This window comes from Dothidotthia symphoricarpi (assembly GCF_010015815.1).
Source record: "Dothidotthia symphoricarpi CBS 119687 unplaced genomic scaffold P153scaffold_25, whole genome shotgun sequence".
Taxonomy (NCBI): domain Eukaryota; kingdom Fungi; phylum Ascomycota; class Dothideomycetes; order Pleosporales; family Dothidotthiaceae; genus Dothidotthia; species Dothidotthia symphoricarpi.
In genome coordinates, this window is record NW_022985032.1 from 1 (window position 1) to 20,687 (window position 20,687).

Below are 20,687 nucleotides of genomic sequence, written 5' to 3' on the forward strand. Positions count from 1 at the left end.
ATATATAGTTACTAGAAATACTTACTAGTAACTATATATTAACTACCTCTGCTTCTAGACTAGTTCTCCTACTAGTCCTCTAAGCCTGCTAGTAGGTATAGTTAGTACATAGTTACTAGAAACACTTACTAGTAACTACGTATTAACTACCTCTACTTCTAAACTAGTTCTTCTACTAGTCCTCTAAGCCTACTAGCAGGTTAGGGTTAGTAGATAGGTAGTAATACTTAAAAATAAAAGGGTTATATTTTATTATATAGAAAGAAGTGTATTATTAGCCTCTATATAGCTACCTAATTTTTACTACTAGCTAATACTAAATATATAACTAGTGTTACTTTCTACCTCTCTTTCTTTAAGGCTTTATACTTATATTTAGTATTAGCTTAAAACTACCTATTCTAATTTAGCGTTAGCTTAAAACTTCCTATTTTAATTTAGCGTTAGCTTAAAACTTCCTAATTAAGATTAGCTTTATCTAACTGTCTCTAGATATAAAATATTAAATAACTCTTTAAAATTAAGAGATATTATATTAAAACTTTTACAAAAGAGAGTACAGAGTAGGATGTATATAATAGTAGTAGTATAGTATTATAAATCTAAGTTCTAACTATAATGTTATTACTATTAGACCTCTATTTATATTTTAATTTTCGCTATATTCTACCGAATTTCAGAGGTGTCTATAACCTAAAGGGGTATAATAGAATATACTAGGAGTATTAGTAAGGCTAAATAGAGTAACTAGTTATTTATATAACCTAAATTAGGTATAGAATACTATTTTTTATTTATCTCTTTCTACTACGTATATCTAGTAGAAGGCTTAGATAATATTTACCTTTATAAATTATTTTACTTTAGTAATTTAGAATAGTGTTTTATAGATAAGTAAAAGAAAATATTTATTTTTATATATAATAGTATTTAAAGCTTAGTAGTCTATGTAGAATTATAGCCTTCTTTTAGGTTTCTTTATAAATAGAATAGAAGTAGCAGTACTAGATTTACTTACCTAAATAAACTTATAGTTTAGGTATAATATAAGTTTCTTCTATAATACTAGTAGTTCTTTTCTTAATATATTATATAGTAGCCTTTATAGAATTTCTACTAGCTTACTATTTTTCTTTATAATTTTAATAGAGTAGTTAATAGTAGCTTTTTTTAGTAGTATAAGCTTATTAGCTTTTTCTTTTAGAAAAGTTCTAAACTTACTTTATAAATAGCTTAGTAGCTTTTTTTAAAGGTTAACTATTTTCTTTTTTTTTAGTACTTTTTTAATATCTGCTATAGAAGTAGAGTATAGTTAGATTTATTTATTTTTCTAAAATTATTTAGCCTAGGCTAAATATACCTATATACTAATAGCTTTAGAAACTTTTATAAGTATTCTACCTTCTTAGCTCTATATTTTAGTCTAGCTACTATAGATAAATATAGATTTCTTTACTAGTACTAGTATTACCTAGTATCTATCTATCTAAAGTCTTTTTAAAATAAGGTTATACTCTTTATTTCTTTTTAGCTTATAGGCCTATATTTCTTCTTTATAGCTATTTATATCTATTTATATTTAGATAGCTACTTCTATTTAAGAAAACTTCTCTTCTACTCTAATAATAGGTTTCTATATAATTATAGTATACTTTAGATAATTATTTCTTATAAATATAGAGAAGATAACTAAATAAGTTAAGTAGCTAGTATTAATTAAGGTAGATACTATAGCTATATTATTTATAATTATATAAATAGTTAATAGTTTTCTATTTAGCTAGTTCTACTAAAATAATAAGAACTACTCTTCTTCTTAATTTAGTTTCTTATACTTCTACTTATATCTATATATAGAGGTTTCTAGTTTTCTAAACCTACTATTTTCTTATTTAAGAACTCTTTTAGGTTATAAGTTACTATAAGAGTAGCTTAAGCTAGATAATTAACTAGTACTAGAAAGTACTTATTAGTATAGTACTTAGGTTTTTTATAATATAGATATAGGTTTTTTTTTTTATAGAGAGAGTACTCTTCTTTAGAAACCTATTTAGCTCTATTTTAGGTTTTACCTATTACTTTAATTACTTAACTAAAGTAAGCTTTTAAGAGTTTCTAGTTTATAAAGTTATTTTAGAAAGACCTTATATATAAGAAGGTAGATCTAATCTTAGCTCTAAAAAGATTTTTCTTAATAGTAACTACTTAAGTTATTAGTAACTAGATAGTTTAGTTACTTAGTACTTTTATAGATATTATTTAGTCTTATAGGTTAGGCTGTAAAGTGCTAAGATACTTTATTTTTAGGTTATTAGTATTACTCTTTTTTTCTACTTTAAAGGCTAGCCTTATAAATTTTATATTAAAGTATTATAAGAAAAGCTTTCTTTACTAAAAGGTTTAAAGTTTCTACCTAGCTTTCTTAGTATATAAGTTATTTATAAATTATTTATCTAAGAATATTTATAGGCCTTTTATAGTACTTATTTTATTATAATTTATTTATAATAGAGTAATATTAGCTATAGGCTCTTTTAATTAGTTAAAGATATACCTAGAGCTTAATTCTAGTTTTTTAATATTATATTTTAGCTTATAGTTTATCTAGGTTTTAAACTTCTAATAGTTCTTTTAGTTACTATTAAAGTAGTTAAAATCTAGTATCTTAAAGTTTTTTATATAGGTCCTAATAGGTACTATAGAGAAAACTAGTTTTAGGACTACCTTTAGTCTATATACCTCTTTTTCTAATTATTATACTTTTTATTTAGTAGAGGTAAGTAGTAGTAGTATATTATTCTTAAAAATATTTATTTTCTAGGTAAGTATTTATAATGCGTTTTATAATTCTTCTAAAGAGAGTTATTTATTAGGTTTATTAACTAGTTATTTACTAGCTACTACTAATAATAGGCTAGCTATTAAGATTAGTATATTTATAAACTTTATTATTTATTATTTATTCTTTTAGAGACTTTAGGAAACTAGTTAAAGTTTTAGCTATATTTTTTATTTCTTTAGGTTCTATCTAGCTATAGTTTAGAGGCGTATCTTAATTACTTTTTATATAAAGCCTATCTCTACTAGCTATAAAGCTTCTGCTTTTAGCTTAGTAACTATAGTATCTTTTTTAATAGATATACTACTAGTAGTTTTCTAGAACTCTTCTAATTCTTAGAAGGGTTTTTATAAGTAAATTTAAATATAAGAGGCTAACTCTAAGAGTAGTTACTAGTATAAATTAGATAAATTTACTAAGGATCTATAGTACTAGTTTCTCTCTACTTATAGTCCTTCTAGTAGTGTGCTAGCTGTTTCTAGTAGGCGTTAGTAGTTAGGGTAGCTAAGCTCTAAGGCTTTACTTGCTAAGGTTCTACCGGGCCTAGCCTGTTACATATAGTATTATAGAATAAGCTTTCTATCCCCCTAATTAAGAACAGAAACAGCGTCTGTACTAGGGGGTAACTATTCCTCTACAACCGGGGACTTGTTAACCGTAGTGTATCACCTAATGCCAGTGTAAATTACTACGCCGCAGTACCTCAGTGATCCTTATAATCCGATTACCGCCCACACTGGTACGTGGCCCGTAACACACTCCTCACTATCACGACAGATCCGACCACTTTCTCTTGGACTCGCATCGTCTGCTCGCGATAATAATGTCAAGCGGCAGCGGTGACACGTTTGGGTTCCGCCATGGCCTCGCCATCGCACAGCTCGTTTGTTTCTCTCCAGCCATCCTCTACGTCTGGTCATTCCGGAGCACTGGCCGCATTGGCTCCTTCTGCATAGGCGTCTTCTCGATTCTCAGAGTCGTAGGAGCCAGCACGAAACTGGCTTCACTCAGCAGTGACTCTTCTTCGCTGCGCACGACGAACTTTGTGTGTGAGTCGCTGGGTATCATCCTGCTCACTTTCCTCTATTTGGAGTTCCCGAAACGAATGTAAGTGCCTCGCCCCCGCAACTCCATGGCCATACAATCCATCTGACTAGCTGTTCAGCAATCAGACAGTCCCGCTCCTGAGCAAGTGGTACTTCCGCGCCGTCAGCATCTTCATGCTCTTCGACATTGGCCTGTCAATAGGCGGCTATGTGACCATGGCCGGTAGAAAAGACAACGTCCTCATCCCGACCGGCTGGACAATCGCAAGCAGCGTGGTCGTTGCCTTTGTCTTCTGCTACACCATCGGTCTGTTCATCTGGTTCTGGCTCGCAAAATCACGCCACCTCTACTCCCAAATTGAGGATCGCCTACTGCTCGCGCCCGCCATCTGCATTTTGCCGCTGTTGATTCGACACGTTGAACCGTTGATCTTCGTCGGCACCAGCGATCTGTTCTGGAACCAGGTTGTGGGGAACGGCTTTGTGTACCTATTTATGATCTTGATCCCAGAGGTCGTCATCATCACTGTGTCGATCTGGTGTATACGGGGGGTCGAGCCTCTTCCCCAAGAGAGCAAAAATACAGGCGGCGAGGGGCATCTTGAGCTGAGTAGCTCTGCGTCTCGCAGTGAGCCGCCATCGGGTCAGGGACCACCTGAGAGGCATCAATTGAGGAGAAGGGTAACCCCGTGAAGGGCCGTTTTGGGGTGGTTCAATTGGCCGGTTGCAGCGGATTATAGCGAATATGGCCAAGTCTGCAAAGCTGCTCTCAGCGCAGACTGGGCTTGTTTTACTTTCAGTAGCGTGCCAGTACATGTATGTCACCACAGAACCATCGATCAAGTAGTAGTAAGTCGAACAGATCGAGCAATTTGAATCCAAGCCACCAGAAGTCATGTGTGGCTTATCCTTGGGAGTAGTCAGCCAGTGTGAGATTCGGCCTTAGTCCATAACTAATCACCACTGCTGACACTGCGGTGGCAACAGTTCCCCGGTGTTTGCACTTCCTTGTCCTACTCTGCCAGCCATCGCATTGCCTTTTTGCGGTAAATCTTACGGCTTGACAGCTGACATCAAGTCACGTGGAGGGTCTTCACGACTCGAGTCTTCTACAAAACTACCTACACGCACACCAAGCAGCAATTGTCACGGTCAGTACTACACAATTCAACATACCAGGATGACTTCATCACTACCGAAGGTGCAAAGGGCAATCCTCGCCAACGACAAACTCACCTACGAGATCCGCGACAATGCTCCAATGCCTGAGTTGACAGCCGGCCGCGTATTGATCAAGACAGTGACAGTCGGCCTGAATCCTGTCGACACCAAGATGATAGGCCCTTTTGCCATGGAAGGGGCTAGCTACTGTGTATGTTGTCTCCACCATTTCCCTCCGAGCACGCATTTTTGTTAACATCAACACCAGACCGACTGCGCCGGAATCGTAGTCGCCGTCTCGCCAGAAGTGGAAGTACAGGGACGGATCAAATGCGGCGACCGCGTTGCCGGCCTGGCCGACGGCATGGAAGGTCTCCGCCCACAAAGCGGTGCTTTCGCCGAGTATGTGTCGGTGGACGGAGGCATGTGCTTCAAGATGCCACCGGGCATGACTCTTGCGGAGGGCGCCAGCATGCCTTTACGCATCGTCACGGCTTGCATGGCGCTCTTCGGCTCCCTCGAGGTGCCCTCGGAGCTGCTCCAGAGCCCCACCACCAAAGACAAGCTGACGGTGCTGGTGTACGGAGGAGCGACGAACACCGGAACGGCTGCCATCCAGTTGCTGAGTCGCTGCGGTGTAAATATCATCACCAGGTGCTCTACGGGTAGCATGGCGATGGTTGAGAGCTACGGTGCAGACAAGTGCTTCGACTACAACGAGGCGAGTTGTGGTGACGATATCCGAAGCTACACGGGTAATGCTCTGGATTACGCCCTCGACTGCATCACCACGGAGAGCAGTGTTAAGATCTGCTACCGAGCGATTGGGCGCTGCGGAGGGAAGTGTAAGTCAACCTGTCATCAAACCTAGACCGTCCTCTCAACAGCGCAATGATGGCTGATCCAAACAACAAACGTTGGCCTCGAACCGCTGCCCGACGCCGCAAATAGAGTCGGGTGGGTTCGACGGCCTGATTGACGGCGTCAAGCTGATCAGGCAGGGCAAGACCAAGGGTCAGAAACTTGTTTACCAGACTGCTGATCGAAAGCTTGAGGTGGAGTCTGTGCCGGTGACTGCGGCGGCGATGGATGCGCAGCCTCTTGCGCCAACGGTTGGTGTGACGGGGTAGGGCGACGTTCCAGGTAGCAGCCTTTTTGTTTTTTCTATGTTGCAATACTTTTGTACCAATAATACACGTGCATTTGACCACTCTCGTACAGACTTTTGCACTTTCATTTGCCAGTGGACTTGATGTCTGCGACGCACAATTGACCATTGACGGCTGGCGGCTAGCCGTGTCGACTACCAGCTCAATTGGTGAGCCAATTGATGGTATAAGAGTCTCCGCATTCGTGGTAGGTGATGTCCATAGGCAGAGCTTTGGAGGTGTCTTCGGTATGCTCCAGTGATGCAATCTATTCCTCGCGAACTTTGTCCATCCTGGCTCTTCACCGCTACCGCGCGCGCGTTCTGTTGAAGACATTGTCGTCGTCGTCGCACTTGGTGCATGTGTATACGTTTGGGAGGGTTTTCCTAAACGCGTGACTTTGGGAGAGGTCGTGAATCTTGGGGACAAATAAGAGTCTGATCGAATGCGTCTTGAGAGTTTAGGGTCAGGGTTGGGGTAAGGTACTCACTTGCTTACATCCAGAAACATAAAATCTCGTTACATGGTGATTAATTGTCTGATAGACTTCTAGTCGTCTGGACTCGTTTTTTGATTGAATGGACAAACTAAACTATCGTTGACGAATGGATTGAGACCCGGACAACCGGCAGATACGATAACCACGTAAAGCAAGGTTTTACAACGGCTTACGATGGAAGGACATACTGATAACGAGGCAGATGAGAGGTACAGATGAGAATCAACCGCGTGTTATCTTCTCTCTGGTATGATACACTCGAATAGACTCGGGCTTCGAAGGTAGTACGCAGCAAGTGTAGAGCATGTATTGAAATCTGATCGCTAGGCACACACGTTTCCGAGACACTCGGTGTCCTAAGGTAGTACAACGTCGAAGCTCTAGGCAATGTAACAAGAATCTTAGGATCATTATATGAGTGACTACAACCACAATCACCCATCCGTACACTATTCCATCAACTATCACCTCAATACCGCAACCTCGATCAACACCCCCCAACTCAAGCCTTCGCCAGAGCAACCTTAGTCCCCAACCGATTCAGCGTAGAAAGCCCAATACTAGACTCGTACTCCATCTTCGGCTCGCGTCTCTCTACCGACTTGAACTCCTGCGCCATCCTCACGAGGATATACGTAAACTCGAAGGTCGAGAAGACTTGGCCGGGACAGATTCGGGGACCGCCGTTGAAACTGTGCACCAATCGTGTCAGCTCGTCTGATCGATCCTTCAAGTTTTTAAATCTTGCATGGAGTTGGGTATTACTCACGGCAAATAACCCCAGCCCGGTTTGAAGGAGGCATCGTCCCAACGTGAGGGGTCCCACTCGAGGGCAGTCGGGCCGTACGTTTCGAATGATCGGTGAGCTGCGTAACAGTGGTATTGGACTCGAGTTCCGGCTGCGACGAATAAGGGATCTTGGCCAGTGGGACCGCCGCCGCGTGGGAGGGTGGTGTTGACGTTTGCAACACGGGCGTTCACTGGGATTGGTGGGAAGAGTCGGAGGGCTGTGAGGAAAAGAATCAGTAACGATAAGCGCTTGTTGTATGTTTCTGGCATTCCAGAGATCGCTAAAGGGCGTGATCAAGAGCGAAAGCATCATACGTACTTTCGTTCAGAACATTGCGCAAAAACTTCATCTGACGAAGCATCGAAGCGTCCGGCAAACATCCCTGCGTTACCCTCATAACTTCCTCACGCAGCGTGTTCCAAACCTCAGGTTTCCGGGCCAGCATGAATATGGCGTTGCTGAGCAAAGAACCAGTGGAATCACGGCCCGCGAACAGAACGCTGAGGATCTCGTCGCGGATCTGCGTCTTGTCGTTCGTCTCCTGCGACAAACCCTCCAAGAAAATATACCTCTTGATATCCGCGGCACTACTGAAACCCTCCTGCAGTCGTTGTGTGATCCTATCGTCGATGGCCCGGTGAACCGCCTCGCAGGACTTTGTGAATTTGTCTTTGCCGCCGCCGCGGAAAGCCCAGTTGAGCATTCCCAGTGGGGAGAGGAAGCCGTTGCGTAAGGTATCATATTTGTACACGTTCCTTGTGGCAAAATCGAAGGTTTCGACGAAGGCTTTCGTTTGGGGCTCGGAATGCGACAGTTGAGCGTGGAAGGATTTGCCTAGGAGGAGTTCCGTCGCGGAGTCGAGGGTCATGCGGAGGAAGAGAGGTTGTAGGTCGACATCGATGAGACCGGAGAACGAGTTGATGGTGGGCAGGACTTGGAGGAGCTCTTGGAAGTGGGCCTCGAAGAAACCGGTGTCTTCTGTGTTGACTTTTTTGAAGCTGGGGCGGAGGAGGGCCTGGATGTAGATATTGTTAGCTTAGATCGTTATCTTCGGACTGTGTGTGTGCAAATTGAATTGTTTTACTCACCCGCGAGTGTTCCCAAGCTTTCCCATCAACAACAAAAATGGAGTTCTGGATCAAGTCTTGTAACATAACCCTGCGCCTATCTCCAAGCTCCCACCGCTCAAAGTCCGTCGGAAGAATCGTCTTCATATTCTCTGGATCGATGGTGAAGACTTGTTTCGCGAAAGACGGCGCCGTCGCCTCGTAAGTTGTAGACCATTTGGCGTATCGTTTTACCGCGGTTTCGAGATAGGTTTTGTTGGCAATGTCCTTGATCGAGAGCCAGAAGTCGGTGGCTTTTGGCATCACAGACCCCGCGGGATTACATCCATGCTTGGATGCGAAGGCCCGGTCGCGTTGTGCTGTGATGAGCCACCGGACGGCGTATGATAGGATTATACATGCTATCGCAGAGAGGGATAGCAGCGTAACAGGATTGTGGCCTTTCAGGTTAGTTACCACATCGTCCAAGCCAGAAAACATGATGGGCCGCATCGGATGGGCGCTATGATCTAGTGAGCATCTCGTTCGTTCGACAGTCTTGAAAGGTGATATACATGTAGGTAGACAGCCAGGAAAAGCCACCCCGCTCGATCATGTTAGCTGACTTGGGTGTCGACTTCCCAGCGGGCTGTGGCTGACTTCCATGCAGTATAAGTGTCTAGACGTCAGCCAGAAAGCAAGTGACAAAAACGCCTACACGGACATCATGACCTGGAAAGGTGCACGCATACATACATACATTGTGCATTAACATTACTACGATCTATCCACGAAAAACGATAATACCCTACCTCTTGATGGTGATCGCATTCAAGCGGTCCATGAATTCCAGAAACTGCTCACGAGTCTCGGCGCCAGCAATCATGCCAGCGGCATTGTAAGTAACCAGACCACCCGCAACCTTGCTATGACACCAAGCAGTGATGACCAGTCTGCCGCTCTCGATTTCGTCTGCAAATCTGCGTTCGAATGCATCTCGATCTCCCATGATCGGTATTGGCGCGAGCAATCCGCCGAAGGGCAATTTCTGGTTTTCGAGGAAGTGCTTCTTCATCAGCCCCAGGGAGTAGCTACCAGTGTGTCGCACGTTCAAGTCAATCACGTAGATTTTGCCCTGGTCATCAGTCATGACGTCCACGCCCATGGGGCCGTAGAAGCCCTTCTCGTAGACATACGCGGCGACCGTGTTGATGATGTCGTTGGACTGGACTGACAGCGCGTCCTGGGCGGCGTAGTCCATCAGTGCACCGGTCCACGAACCCGCTTCGTTGTGGACTTCTTCGGAGGCGCTCACGAATACGGCACGGCCGGCTTTGGTGACGAAGAAAGACACGGCGATGGATTTGCCTGGGAGAAGATCCTGCACAAGCAAGCACGTGGGAAGGAATCGGGCAGCTGTTCGCGAAGGGTGTCGAGACAGTGCTGGCGCTGTTGTTCGTCGCGCACAACGAAGACAGCATGTCCGCCGTAGCCATGAGGCAGTTTGACGACGAAGGGCAACGGACGGTCCACAAGTGCCGCCATCATCCGCGTGGTTTCCTTGTCAGAGTCCTTGTCCGGGACATAGTCGACATTGGCGTAAGGGTCGGAGAGGCCTCTCTGGTAGAAAGGGTTGTTGACGGGATCGACGGCGGCGCCATTGCTCAGCGCGACCAACTGCGACTCGATGATCTGCGTCGGCGGCGTCGGGAGTCCGGATTCTGCCAAGGTGCGCTTGCTCAGCATCTTCCAGTGCGCTTCCTGCGGCACCACGGTGATCTGGGGGTCGTGGTTGAGGAAATCTATGGGCGACGCCGTGGCGAGTTTCTTGGTCTTACCCAGCTCCACCGCCTGCCCGGGCGTCTCGATGGAGTGCAGATTAGGTCGCTGCGAAGCCTGCACGCGTTCGTACGTGCGGCGGGCGTCCTGGCGATGCGATCGCTCGGCTGCCGTCCAACTGAAGGTCTGGTATGCCCGCTCCATCTTGGTCGCGTCGATGTCGAACAGATGGAGGTCCATCGGCCCAGCGACGAAGCCGTAGAACTGAGACATGCATCCCAGGACGAATCGAGCGGTCGTGTCGGGTCCCACTTTCGTACTCCTTGGGCTCTGGTATGCGTATTTCTGCGAGAGCGGGCATGAGAGGGAGAGTGCACGCCTAGATGGCGCAGGGATTGTGTAACATAAGGCTATGTCGTTGGCATCGCCGCCGTCGAGCGAGTACAAGTCACTCAGCGTCGTGCTGAGTTCGACTGGCGGTGGCGGCATGTCTGGTGTCTGCGTGGTCGGTTTGCTGGTCTACCAACGGAAGACAATGCTAATGTATCTCGCAGTCAAAAGAATACCCATCTCTTTTATCTTGTATAGTGTTACAGTGCCTAGGTACTGTATTCGCTAGGCACAGCCACCGATAGATGAACCTACTTAGTGTTGTGGCTGACATGCGAGTCACAGACCAGGAAAACAGTCTCATGTCTGACCAACAAGAGAGCGCAATGCCTGATGCAGCGCGCCTGTGCCTGCGCCTGCCGCTGCTCCCGATGCCATGTCCGATGCCGATAAGGTGAGCCCACCTGCTAGTCACCCGTCTAAAAGACACGCTGACGACGACATCTCTTAGATCCGTGCAAAGCGCCTTGCAAAGCTAGGCGGTCCTGCGGCTTCAAATGCTCCCTCACGGCCACCTTCAACCACTCCCGAAGCCGCATCATCGAGCACTTCATCGCCCAAGCCTACCCAATCACAAGTACCACCACCGCCGAAGCCCCAAACTGAGCTCATGTCGTCCCCAAATCCATTCTCCTAGTTGGGTGTTAAGACCGACGAGCCCCCCAAAAAGTGCATCACCATCAAAGCCATGCAGCCACGAAGCAATGACCCAACACCCCAGCCTGCTCAGAAGGCGCCGGAATTGAGCATAGAAGCGTGGGAGGATCGGAAACTCAACAACATCTTCAGAATAACACTGGAGGAGAACCATACGTAACATGCACATAGGTATAAGCTGTACTTTGTCTCAGGCGCCAAGGGCAACCTTGCGGATGAGGGCAGCCCATCCGCTTGTCAACAGATATGACGCTAACAAACACTAACACACATATCGGCGACATACTAAATTCAACAAAGATCCTGTGCTCGTTATATCGCTAAGCGACTAGTGTTGCTATCAGAATTATTCTTTGATCGAACTTAGTAAGAGGGATATATAAGCTAACTAAGCTACGATAAGTAGTCTTATTCTATCTCTACAGAAGATGCGTTCCGTCGCCAGAAACCAGGCGCCCTGTTGAAATCTTCCTCCCAACGCATAAGCGGCGGCCTTACATACAATTCCGGCCAGAAATCATCCTCCTGCAACTGATCCTGAACATCAATGTAGTCACTAGCGTCGACGTACATCCAACCAACATCTTCATACTCATTATCTGTTTCTCCACCCTCCCAGGCAAACTTCTCGTCTTCTTCGTCTTCCTCAGCTTCGTCTTCTTCGCTATCAGGCGCCCAGTCCCTCTTAACAAGCTTAAACACAGGCTTGTTCATCATCTTGATTGATTCAAGGCAGATGTTGTCAACAAGAAGACAGAAGTTGTAGCGAGATCCAGCATAGCGCAGATGATCTGTGCTGCCAGCTGCGCCAGTTATTGTGTCCTTAGTTGCAGGCTCAAGGTCGGCACGCCAGTTACGCTGTAGTTCATCTACAGCCCAGCTGTTGAAATGCTCGCGGATCTTTTCGGGACCTGCTCCTTCAAATTTAGACTGATCATCCATTACGACCAACTTATGTCTTGCGACAATGCCTGGTTGAGCCTGATGAACTGCTAGTGCTGACTCGATCTCTTGGCGGAGTACAGAGAGTATACGATGCCAAGCCGCATCGTCGTTGTACGAGGCACGGTACACGGCCAGACCCCAAGGCGCGTCTGGTTTGAGGATATCAAATAAGTCGTTCAACACCTTCAGGAGGTCAGGCGTTTCTGTCAAGAACTCGTCCCTATAGGCCTGGAACAATTCCTTGCTAACGGGATGCGCCCTGGCAGCTGCCTCGTGAGCAGCATTGACCTTGTCGGGATCGAACTCTGATTCTGTGATGATGGCCATAGCCTTGTGAAGATGATCCATGTAAGCCCGAACGCGGGCTTTTTCCGCGTCTGTAAGTAGTTGCGCCATGGCAGGGGCGGTCTGGGTGGACTGGGCACGGTGGTGGTGAAGAGGGAGGCTCAAGAACGAGCGACTGGAGGATTGGAAAAGACTCTTGCTCACTGCGATTGCGAGGTTTAGATGTATAGTACCCCTCAAACAGATGAGCATGCGGACTTGGATGAGATGAGGAGAAATATAGGTCCAACGGTGAGGGAAAAGGGTGGGGGGGGGGCGGGTTCTTATACAGCAGCAGTGCTAGTCAATAACGTGCTAGTGCTTTGGTATAGAATAGCTATATACATCGTTATTGTTTGAAATTGTAAACAGCTCTGTTTACGCCGTTCGACAGACATGTAAGTACATGCCGCATAATACATTTTGCTGCTTGCTGGGCACTAAGCTTTGTAACATCAAGTTCCAAGCGCGTTTCCACATTCTCGAATTGATAGACCGGCGGTGGGTGTAATTGCTCTCGAAATTGCACCAGAAGTTCAGCGTCGGTGATCTTGTGCCAGGATTCTCGATCACTATTGCGAAGTCTGGCGATGTTTTCCGTTTGCTCGCAGGTGATGACAATGGGAATGAAATCACAACCTCGCTCATGCGCTGTAAATTGGAAATCCTTGCACACTTCCGTGCCAATGTCATCACCACTTTGCCAGTCGGTGAACAGGTAGGCCGTGGTGAACGTGGCTGGTTCGCTCTTCAATGTCGAGAATACTGCATCCCGCAGCGCTTTGCGGAGTATTTGATAGCCTGGTTGCGTTCTATGCAAGACAGCATCGGCGGGATTTATCATCAGATGATTGTGTACGAGCTTGACCTGTTCTCCCGATTCAGAGGCTGCAAAGTGCCCCTGTAAAATAGTGACGACCTCTCGTGCAATCGTCAATTTGCCGGTTCCAGGGAATCCATTGATGTGAATTATCGGCAGAGGTTTCGAACGTGGAGGGATTGGTAGAGCCATGGTTGCCTGTACGAACACGGCGAGGGGCACGAATTCGGGCGCTTAAGACAGAAAACCACGCTGCGGCTCATTCCTAGCGCCTTTGTTTATACGGGCAGAGTTGGTCAGGCCACCAACTCCGTGAGGTTGCCAGGAGGGCGAGCAAAGTCTGCGAAGGAAGGGTGCTTTGTTATCGGGCTCGTTGGAAACTCCACTATATGAGGGTGCAAAAGCATCGCTAGTTTTGGTGGGCGTTTCGCACACAAATCCAAGCATTCATATCGCCTCTGTAGGTGGAAATAAGCGGTTGCAGCTCCTCTGTGTGGCTGCACCCGCTCGTGCAGCGATGCAGCGTGTCCGGCAGTCGCGGCAGCGAAAGGAGCTGCAAATTTAAAGTCGGGAAAAAACACAAATTAGGCGCCATCCTGCATCCCTCCATGCATACGTTCGTGCGCTATCCGGTAGCTCGTGGTTCGGTGGAGTGGAGGAGCCATGTCGGTCTGAACATCTCGTTCTGTGCCCAGTTCCGACGGGGCTGGCGAACCCACAGATGGCGTGACGTTCACCCTGCTGCCGTGGATAACAACACTGGCTTGCTCAGAATCTTCTCTGAACGTTTCTCTGGCAGAACGCGTACATGATCGGGTATGTCAGCATGTTTTGTAACTATGCATTTATTCGAAGTTTTGAACAATCCACACAGTGCTTGTCCTCTTCCAATCTTTCATAGTAACTGCGCGGCTGTTGGCACATCAGTTCTGGGGCAAATACTTTTGATAGTGAGCGAATAAAAATAAATTCCAGAACCACATGTTTGGAATCCAATACAGCCATTAACGATACGTACATACCCAATCTACCAGTGAGCGCATAGCACAGTAAGCTGCATATACTATGTAACGCGAACATACATCTACTCCCCAGAATTTCAACTTGTGGCAAAGTCTTTTTCAGGCAACAAGAGCGAGATCAAAAAAAGCGGACTGCACTCTGCCGCGCTGCACCGCATTAATGTACCCAAAACGACAACCGTTGCATATCGTGCTTGTCCAATCTCCAAGCTACCGGTAAGTCGTCACCAATTGATATCAGCTTGATAGGCCAAATCTCATGTAAAGCAAATAACCAGGGTAGCGACTTGTGGACCTAGGTTATCCCGCAGAACTAGGCCGGCCTGCAGATACTAGGACACTGGCTGTCAAACACGATGGTGGTTACCAACAAGATTACCAGGACATTGGGTAGTTCCTGCAGAACCGGAACTAAGATCTCAGCTGACAATACACGATACCAATGCGGCGAGGATATCCCGACAACCATCACCATTCACCCTACAGGGTCGATGTTGTCAGAATGGTACGGCTGACACCTTGGGATGCCGCATTCCCGATGGGTATTACACCGATGGATTAGCTTGCGAATTTTGGAGCGGCCTTAACAATGATAATACTGACGTCTTCGCCTCAAACTTTGCGTCGTTCAAGACATTTTTGGCTGTTGCAATTTTCATTTCAAGAGGCATCGATTGATAACTCACGACCATGGCAGGAGGCGTTGCCCCAGAGGCTGTCATAGTATGTATCCTATCAAGAAGATTATATTTTTGGTCTTCTACCTCCCTGATGCTAATGTTCAAGTACAAAGCCCATCGAAGCTTTTCTATTAGCTCTTGCTATACTCTTAGCTTCTGGCCGCCTCATTCCGCGGTTCTTGCAGCGACAATATCCTACTATAAGCGACAGCTTCCTGATAGCAGCTATCATCAATGCTATCGCACTATTCATCACCGATGTCATGACGTACAAATGGGGTGGTATGGCCGAAGATGATCCAGATGCACCAGAGCCATCGATAGCTCATGTTGTTGCTCTGAAGAAAGTAATGTTCCAGACAATATATCGAGGTGAACAGAAAGCTGACTGTTACACCACTAGGTACAATTTGCGGGAAGCTATTTTTATGACACAGGAATTTATCTACCAAAGCTAGCAATCTTAGCCCTCTACTACAAACTCATACCTCCGACGATGCCATGGTCACGAAAGGCACTTTACACAGTCACCGTTTCTACTGGCTGCGCCATGACAATGACTTGTTTCTTGGATACCTTCTGGTGTGGCCGCCAGGTAACCCTCAACTGGTCTCCAGCAGAAGGTGCTTGTAATACGTTTGATTCCAAAGAGGTTTTTAGAATCGACTGGGTGACAAACGTGGTGACAGACTTGCTCAGTAAGTGACACATCCCGACTGTGATAATGTGACCAGATACTAATTATCTCTCAACAGTCTGTATGCTGCCTTTTCCTCTTCTCCGCCAATTACAAGTCAATCGAGGTCAAATGTGGGGTCTTATCGCAACATTTTCACTTGGTGCTATAACTATAGCCGTAAGCATAGTACGCTTTGCAACGATAGAGATTATACACGCGTGGACCAATGTCTGTAAGTAGCTAGTTCTTGAGAAATCATTTTTGAACTCCAAGTGCTAACGCATGTATAGTTGTACTTTCCATGGCTGAGATGGCTGCTGCTATAATGGTAGTATCACTACCGTCAATGAGGTCTTCCCTGCGACGCGGCGGCATATTTTCATCTATGAAAACATTTGGGTCTTCATCTTCCCGTACCGAAAACAATCATCGAAAGTTGACATCAGGGTCTAATCGCTTCACGATCTCATCCAGCAGGGCCAAGCACGACGCTCGTGTGCATCTAGAAGAAGATTCAGGAAGTGAAGTAGAGCTCAATTCTATAGGAAGGAAGGACGTCATCTATGAGACTCGCCGAATCAGTGTGCAATTCTCAAACTCGCTAGACGACAAAGCACAACGCCCCGAAGAGATTGCATAATTGCAGTGCGGGGATCTGATGAATGGTCGATCACGCTACAATCTGGTTTGACCCTATTCCCCTTTGGTTGGACACAGCTTTCGGGCGTACTATCTGGCATACTGGACTAGGGTAGTACAACAATCAAAGAACTCAACATGGTTATAATCGCTGGCACCGTATAATCAATTGTGCAAATACCACAACATATATCCATAATCCGACGAAGTGGAATAAACCAGGCATACCTAGCAAGCATATAACTGCTGCGTCAGGTTCTGGAAGCCTTGATGAATTGTGGAAATCTGCGCGTGAATGTTAGGATACAGATTCAAATACTGCAAAGCTGCTTGATTCTGAAATATGAGAACGGCTGGAGCAGATTGCATGATAGGAAAATAACAATTAGTGTCTTGAGTTTTACTTCAACGTTTCTCCAGACGGACTGCGGGCCGCTTCCGGCCATGCATATAACTAATTACCTCAAGCTCAGGAGCATGGAGCACATATAGGTCGTGCGCTAATGTGGGGCGAGAACTCAGCGGGGCGTAGACATGTCAAAATTGCAGCTGGGCAACAAACGAATGCAAGATTGAATTTGGAAGATCTCATATCTGGACATGCCGTGGGCGGGACTCAGCAAGAGAGTAGGCAGCGTAAGATATCTAATTAATGCTGAGTGCAAGCTTTATCGCTTTACATTGATACTAGTGATGAACAGTCTTGTTCCATATCCCCTCGAGTAAGCTAGAAGTGTAGGGTAAGTACGCAGTAGGTCTAGGCCGCTTATCGCGTTTGTGAAGTTGCGCTACTTACACTCGCGAAAAATAAGACTTGATGATATCAACTCCCATGTCAAGGATTTGGGCAATTGTCGCTCGAGCACATACTAACAAGTACGAAAGGTCGCTTGCGCGGCTACTTGACTTGCACATCGACGTCATACTCAATTGACAAGAACGCATCCAACAAAAGGAACACTTATTGTAAGGTAATGACAAAGATGGAGGTGAGAGAAATGCGATCGGCGGGTACCTTCCAGTTCAAGCCCATACCGAGTCCACGCAACTCTAGCCGCTCCGGGACCAGGATTACTGTTGGTATCTGCCCACCAAACACGCCACCTGGACTGCCCCGTATATTAGTGGGGAGTACCTTTCCGCGCGTATACCCGGGCGACTCAATATAAGTGGTAGATATCAGAATATGTTACTTTGGCTGATCCTGCGAGGATCGTGAACCTTGAACACCTGTGTTGCATGTTCGCGCCATCTTCCCGACTTTCGAGATCGCCAGTCGTCTTCCTATCTTCTCGTACAAAGTCTGCTGTGGTACGATATGTACCCTGTCTTCTCAATCTGTAGCATGTCCCGGCCGAGTTTCCGTGACAAGCACGTTCCAACCGTTGAAAGGAACCACCTCAAAGCCACCGAAACTAAGAACTTCCCCCTCCATCACCCTTGAGCATACAATATACGTACTGCCTGTTCCACCCAACTCAAGCAAGAAATTAATACGCCATCACTGCTCGTTTTATCGTTACTCATACTCTCTACCCCCTTATCTGAGGTCGACACGATGGTGCACTATATTGATGGCAAAGATTGCATGGTGCGTTCCTATGAAAATTACCTTCTGGGCGTCGTTGCTCGAAAGAGTTATCTAACAGCATGCCCCGCGACAGGTCTCGGAATGGATTCTCTTGGTACTTGCCTACTTGTTTGTCGGCGCACGCATATACGCGCGCCTGTTCCGTCTCCGTGAGAGACTAGACTGGTCCGACTACCTGCTGATTGCCTCCGCCCTCGATGCCTTGGGTTTGATCATTTGTGACACTCTCACATTTCAAATGGGCGTAATGGACGAGTACGAAACGTCAGAGAAGCTATCCAAGGTACGAATCTTATTCGTAAACTTACTCCAACTCATACAGAGCAACTTTGTTCCTCATCTTGTTCGTGGGCGATTTGGAAGCAACTACTCACACTAGCCATGCACAGATCTCATATTCCTCTAATTACTTCTACGATTTTGGAATGGGGTTTCCCAAGCTCAGTATGCTGGCCTTTTACTGGACCTTCTTCGACCTCAAAACTCGACCGGCGATGCGGAAGATACTTTGGGTCATGGCCGTCTTTGTTGTCGCATGCTATCTGACTATTCTATTCGATGACACGTTTTTCTGTGGCAAGGACGTTTCGGTGCAATGGTCTCAGGAGGAGGGCGCCTGTTCCGTGTTCTATGCCCCGGAGCCCTTCATTCTGAACTTCACGCTAAATCTGGCTTGTTATTTCATCGTTTACGCAGTACCTCTCGTCCTCCTGATCCAAGGCGTCCTCAAGGCTTCGGCTGGTGTCAATCTCACCTTCGTGTTGGGAGCCCTTACCATCATGTCAGGAGTTGTGCGCTTCATTTGCCTCAACGTGGGTACTGGCCAAGAGAACCTTGTTTGTAAGTTGTCGTGTTTCGGTAAATTGCTACAGCAGTATAGCTGACACAACCCTCTCGTAGATCCCCTCAGCATGGTCGAGATGGCTCTTTCTATCATTGTCGTCTCCCTACCCGGACTGAAGCCACTCCTAGGGTCCTCTGGCAATGGAAAAAACAACTCTACTGCTGGCACGAACGAGACAGAACAATACATCGAGCAGCCGAAAGACCACTCAGTATAAGGATGTATGAACATTTGACGAAAGTTGGGAGCATTTAAAGGATATCAAAACTCCATACCAGATTAATAAATAGGGATTCTTCCTCGCAGAATCATGTTGAGCTTGACTTTTATTGTAAAGAGTAATAATCTGAAAAGGCATATTGCAAGTCTCACTATGAGTTGTCTAGAAGGTTCTATCGTGAAACTTTAATAGATGTATAGCTGGCACCGAGTAAAAGATCGAGTCATCGCTTAAGATGCTTTTAATACATTTCTTTCTGTTTAGCTATCGTTAGTGTTATGCCGAATAGGCAGAAGATAAGTTACCGCTCGTCTCTGCAAATCAGTTACTGCGTAGTAGAACTCTAGGCTTTCCTCAATAGAGAAACTGTATCACTCGTAGACAGATAAACCATTATGTTGGTGCTTTTCTCTCGACACAATATAATGTCATCTCAGTCGAACATTGATTTTCGCTAACATATCTTGATAAGATAAGCATTGTATTAACAAGTAAACTGTCAGACAAGATGGATAGTTCGTTCTTTGCATGTTAATTAGTGTGCAACATCGAGTCTTTCGTCGCACACATTAGTATACGACCTACACTAGTCTTATCAAATCACTTCAGGGTAGCAAAACAGCTTACATGTTCTCAATTGCTCGTATTTATAGTTCGTAGCTGAGCCATGGGGAAGGAGGATTATGCCGTGAAATCAACCACTCCGATGTGCGACTAGTATAACATGCCACGGTCTTGAGGAAAGCAACTTAACGCTCTCTTCCAAGCTTGTATTCAACTGCCTGGGTACTAACCTGACTCTCCCTATAGACTTCTAACCTATTTTCCAGAAAACAGGGAAGGATTAGCGGGTCGAGGATTACAGGCCATATGCGTAGAGTGAAAAGCCATCCAGCGAAGATTAAGTGCGGACACCAGTCTCCGAAATTCCACCGTCATTAATAGTTACAACATAGTCCCTAACGGTAAAGTCTTTCTCTCAAGTCGTGTGCTGCACCTCAACCTTAACAGCGGTTTGTGGAATTCCAGTGTTCCCAAATCTAATGCAAGTGTGGAACCTCAAGCATTTCTTCCAAGTCACCAAGCTTCTTGGAGGTAGGCCACTTCTTTGGATCAATGATAGAGCACCTTGAAGGGAATCGAAATTCCAGAAAAGAGATTCTAAAAATATGGCATCAGCTTTTGCACAGAATGGCAAACCCCAAAATTAATAAACAGGTGTAGGACCCCTCCATAATCAGGAAAAGACTCCCATGCAGGTTTTTAGAGCATCATTGTCATACTCAGATTTTGCACTGAATATGCGTTGCAAAGCTCCGTAGCTATACAGGTGGACGATCCCTCGGTGGAAGATGGAAAGGCTTGTGTTTTTGAACAAGCCCCGACTTCGTTTACCTGTGGCTCCCGATCTTGATATGATTCGAACATCCTCAATATCGCCTCAAGTCAATGAATTTGATTGTATTGGAAGTGAACTTGCGTATCAGAAAACACCAGGCGCCTTCAAGCCAGCATGCCTTCTTGATATGTTCATTCTCGAGTAGGCCATGTACTATTGGATATCTGAT

At 45.7% G+C, this 20,687-nt stretch overlaps 9 protein-coding genes across 9 annotated transcripts; 5 read left to right on the forward strand and 4 right to left on the reverse strand.

The window, feature by feature from the left end:
- Window positions 1-3,662: 3,662 nt before the first annotated feature.
- On the forward strand, window positions 3,663-4,578 carry P153DRAFT_351308 (uncharacterized protein; the record flags this gene model as incomplete). The annotated part of the gene is made up of 2 exons (XM_033666331.1): window positions 3,663-3,946; window positions 4,005-4,578. The coding sequence occupies 2 exons, from the start codon at window positions 3,663-3,665 to the stop codon at window positions 4,576-4,578; spliced, it is 858 nt and encodes a 285-aa protein (XP_033518222.1).
- Window positions 4,579-5,065: 487 nt separating this feature from the next.
- Window positions 5,066-5,941, forward strand: P153DRAFT_361483 (GroES-like protein; the record flags this gene model as incomplete). Its single annotated transcript, XM_033666987.1, has 3 exons — window positions 5,066-5,257; window positions 5,315-5,891; window positions 5,934-5,941. 3 exons carry the CDS (start codon window positions 5,066-5,068, stop codon window positions 5,939-5,941), a joined length of 777 nt encoding a protein of 258 aa, XP_033518223.1.
- Window positions 5,942-7,195: 1,254 nt separating this feature from the next.
- P153DRAFT_303483 (cytochrome P450) lies at window positions 7,196-8,853 on the reverse strand (the record flags this gene model as incomplete). Its single annotated transcript, XM_033664518.1, has 4 exons — window positions 7,196-7,385; window positions 7,463-7,700; window positions 7,802-8,498; window positions 8,572-8,853. 4 exons carry the CDS (start codon window positions 8,851-8,853, stop codon window positions 7,196-7,198), a joined length of 1,407 nt encoding a protein of 468 aa, XP_033518224.1.
- Window positions 8,854-9,292: 439 nt separating this feature from the next.
- On the reverse strand, window positions 9,293-10,797 carry P153DRAFT_401405 (uncharacterized protein; the record flags this gene model as incomplete). The annotated part of the gene is made up of 2 exons (XM_033671901.1): window positions 9,293-9,910; window positions 9,997-10,797. The coding sequence occupies 2 exons, from the start codon at window positions 10,795-10,797 to the stop codon at window positions 9,338-9,340; spliced, it is 1,374 nt and encodes a 457-aa protein (XP_033518225.1). The 3' UTR covers window positions 9,293-9,337.
- Window positions 10,798-11,074: 277 nt separating this feature from the next.
- On the forward strand, window positions 11,075-11,728 carry P153DRAFT_401406 (uncharacterized protein). Its single transcript, XM_033671902.1, has 2 exons — window positions 11,075-11,092; window positions 11,150-11,728. The coding sequence occupies exon 2, from the start codon at window positions 11,196-11,198 to the stop codon at window positions 11,442-11,444; it is 249 nt and encodes an 82-aa protein (XP_033518226.1). The 5' UTR covers window positions 11,075-11,092; window positions 11,150-11,195; the 3' UTR covers window positions 11,445-11,728.
- A 35-nt stretch (window positions 11,729-11,763) lies between these two features.
- On the reverse strand, window positions 11,764-12,627 carry P153DRAFT_303129 (uncharacterized protein; the record flags this gene model as incomplete). Its single annotated transcript, XM_033664490.1, has 1 exon — window positions 11,764-12,627. The coding sequence occupies one exon, from the start codon at window positions 12,625-12,627 to the stop codon at window positions 11,764-11,766; it is 864 nt and encodes a 287-aa protein (XP_033518227.1).
- A 255-nt stretch (window positions 12,628-12,882) lies between these two features.
- P153DRAFT_327489 (uncharacterized protein) lies at window positions 12,883-14,090 on the reverse strand. Its single transcript, XM_033665329.1, has one exon. The coding sequence runs from the start codon at window positions 13,634-13,636 to the stop codon at window positions 12,974-12,976; it is 663 nt and encodes a 220-aa protein (XP_033518228.1). The 5' UTR covers window positions 13,637-14,090; the 3' UTR covers window positions 12,883-12,973.
- Window positions 14,091-14,872: 782 nt separating this feature from the next.
- On the forward strand, window positions 14,873-16,583 carry P153DRAFT_351315 (uncharacterized protein). The gene is made up of 5 exons (XM_033666332.1): window positions 14,873-15,189; window positions 15,260-15,493; window positions 15,550-15,844; window positions 15,902-16,057; window positions 16,116-16,583. The coding sequence occupies exons 1-5, from the start codon at window positions 15,157-15,159 to the stop codon at window positions 16,463-16,465; spliced, it is 1,068 nt and encodes a 355-aa protein (XP_033518229.1). The 5' UTR covers window positions 14,873-15,156; the 3' UTR covers window positions 16,466-16,583.
- Window positions 16,584-17,667: 1,084 nt separating this feature from the next.
- On the forward strand, window positions 17,668-19,299 carry P153DRAFT_351318 (uncharacterized protein). Its single transcript, XM_033666333.1, has 4 exons — window positions 17,668-18,055; window positions 18,129-18,338; window positions 18,445-18,895; window positions 18,956-19,299. The coding sequence occupies exons 1-4, from the start codon at window positions 18,023-18,025 to the stop codon at window positions 19,114-19,116; spliced, it is 855 nt and encodes a 284-aa protein (XP_033518230.1). The 5' UTR covers window positions 17,668-18,022; the 3' UTR covers window positions 19,117-19,299.
- The last annotated feature ends 1,388 nt before the right edge of the window (window positions 19,300-20,687 follow it).

Coding starts and splice junctions, on each gene's coding strand:
- P153DRAFT_401406 (XM_033671902.1), top strand. CDS start 11,196: ATGCTCCCTCACGGCCACCTTCAACCACTCCCGAAGCCGCATCATCGA.
- P153DRAFT_327489 (XM_033665329.1), bottom strand. CDS start 13,636: ATGGCTCTACCAATCCCTCCACGTTCGAAACCTCTGCCGATAATTCAC.
- P153DRAFT_351315 (XM_033666332.1), top strand. CDS start 15,157: ATGGCAGGAGGCGTTGCCCCAGAGGCTGTCATA. Junction 15,494..15,549: donor ATGTTGTTGCTCTGAAGAAA/GTAATGTTCCAG, acceptor TTACACCACTAG/GTACAATTTGCGGGAAGCTA. Junction 15,845..15,901: donor CGTGGTGACAGACTTGCTCA/GTAAGTGACACA, acceptor ATCTCTCAACAG/TCTGTATGCTGCCTTTTCCT.
- P153DRAFT_351318 (XM_033666333.1), top strand. CDS start 18,023: ATGGTGCACTATATTGATGGCAAAGATTGCATG. Junction 18,056..18,128: donor TTGATGGCAAAGATTGCATG/GTGCGTTCCTAT, acceptor GCCCCGCGACAG/GTCTCGGAATGGATTCTCTT. Junction 18,896..18,955: donor TGGCCAAGAGAACCTTGTTT/GTAAGTTGTCGT, acceptor ACCCTCTCGTAG/ATCCCCTCAGCATGGTCGAG.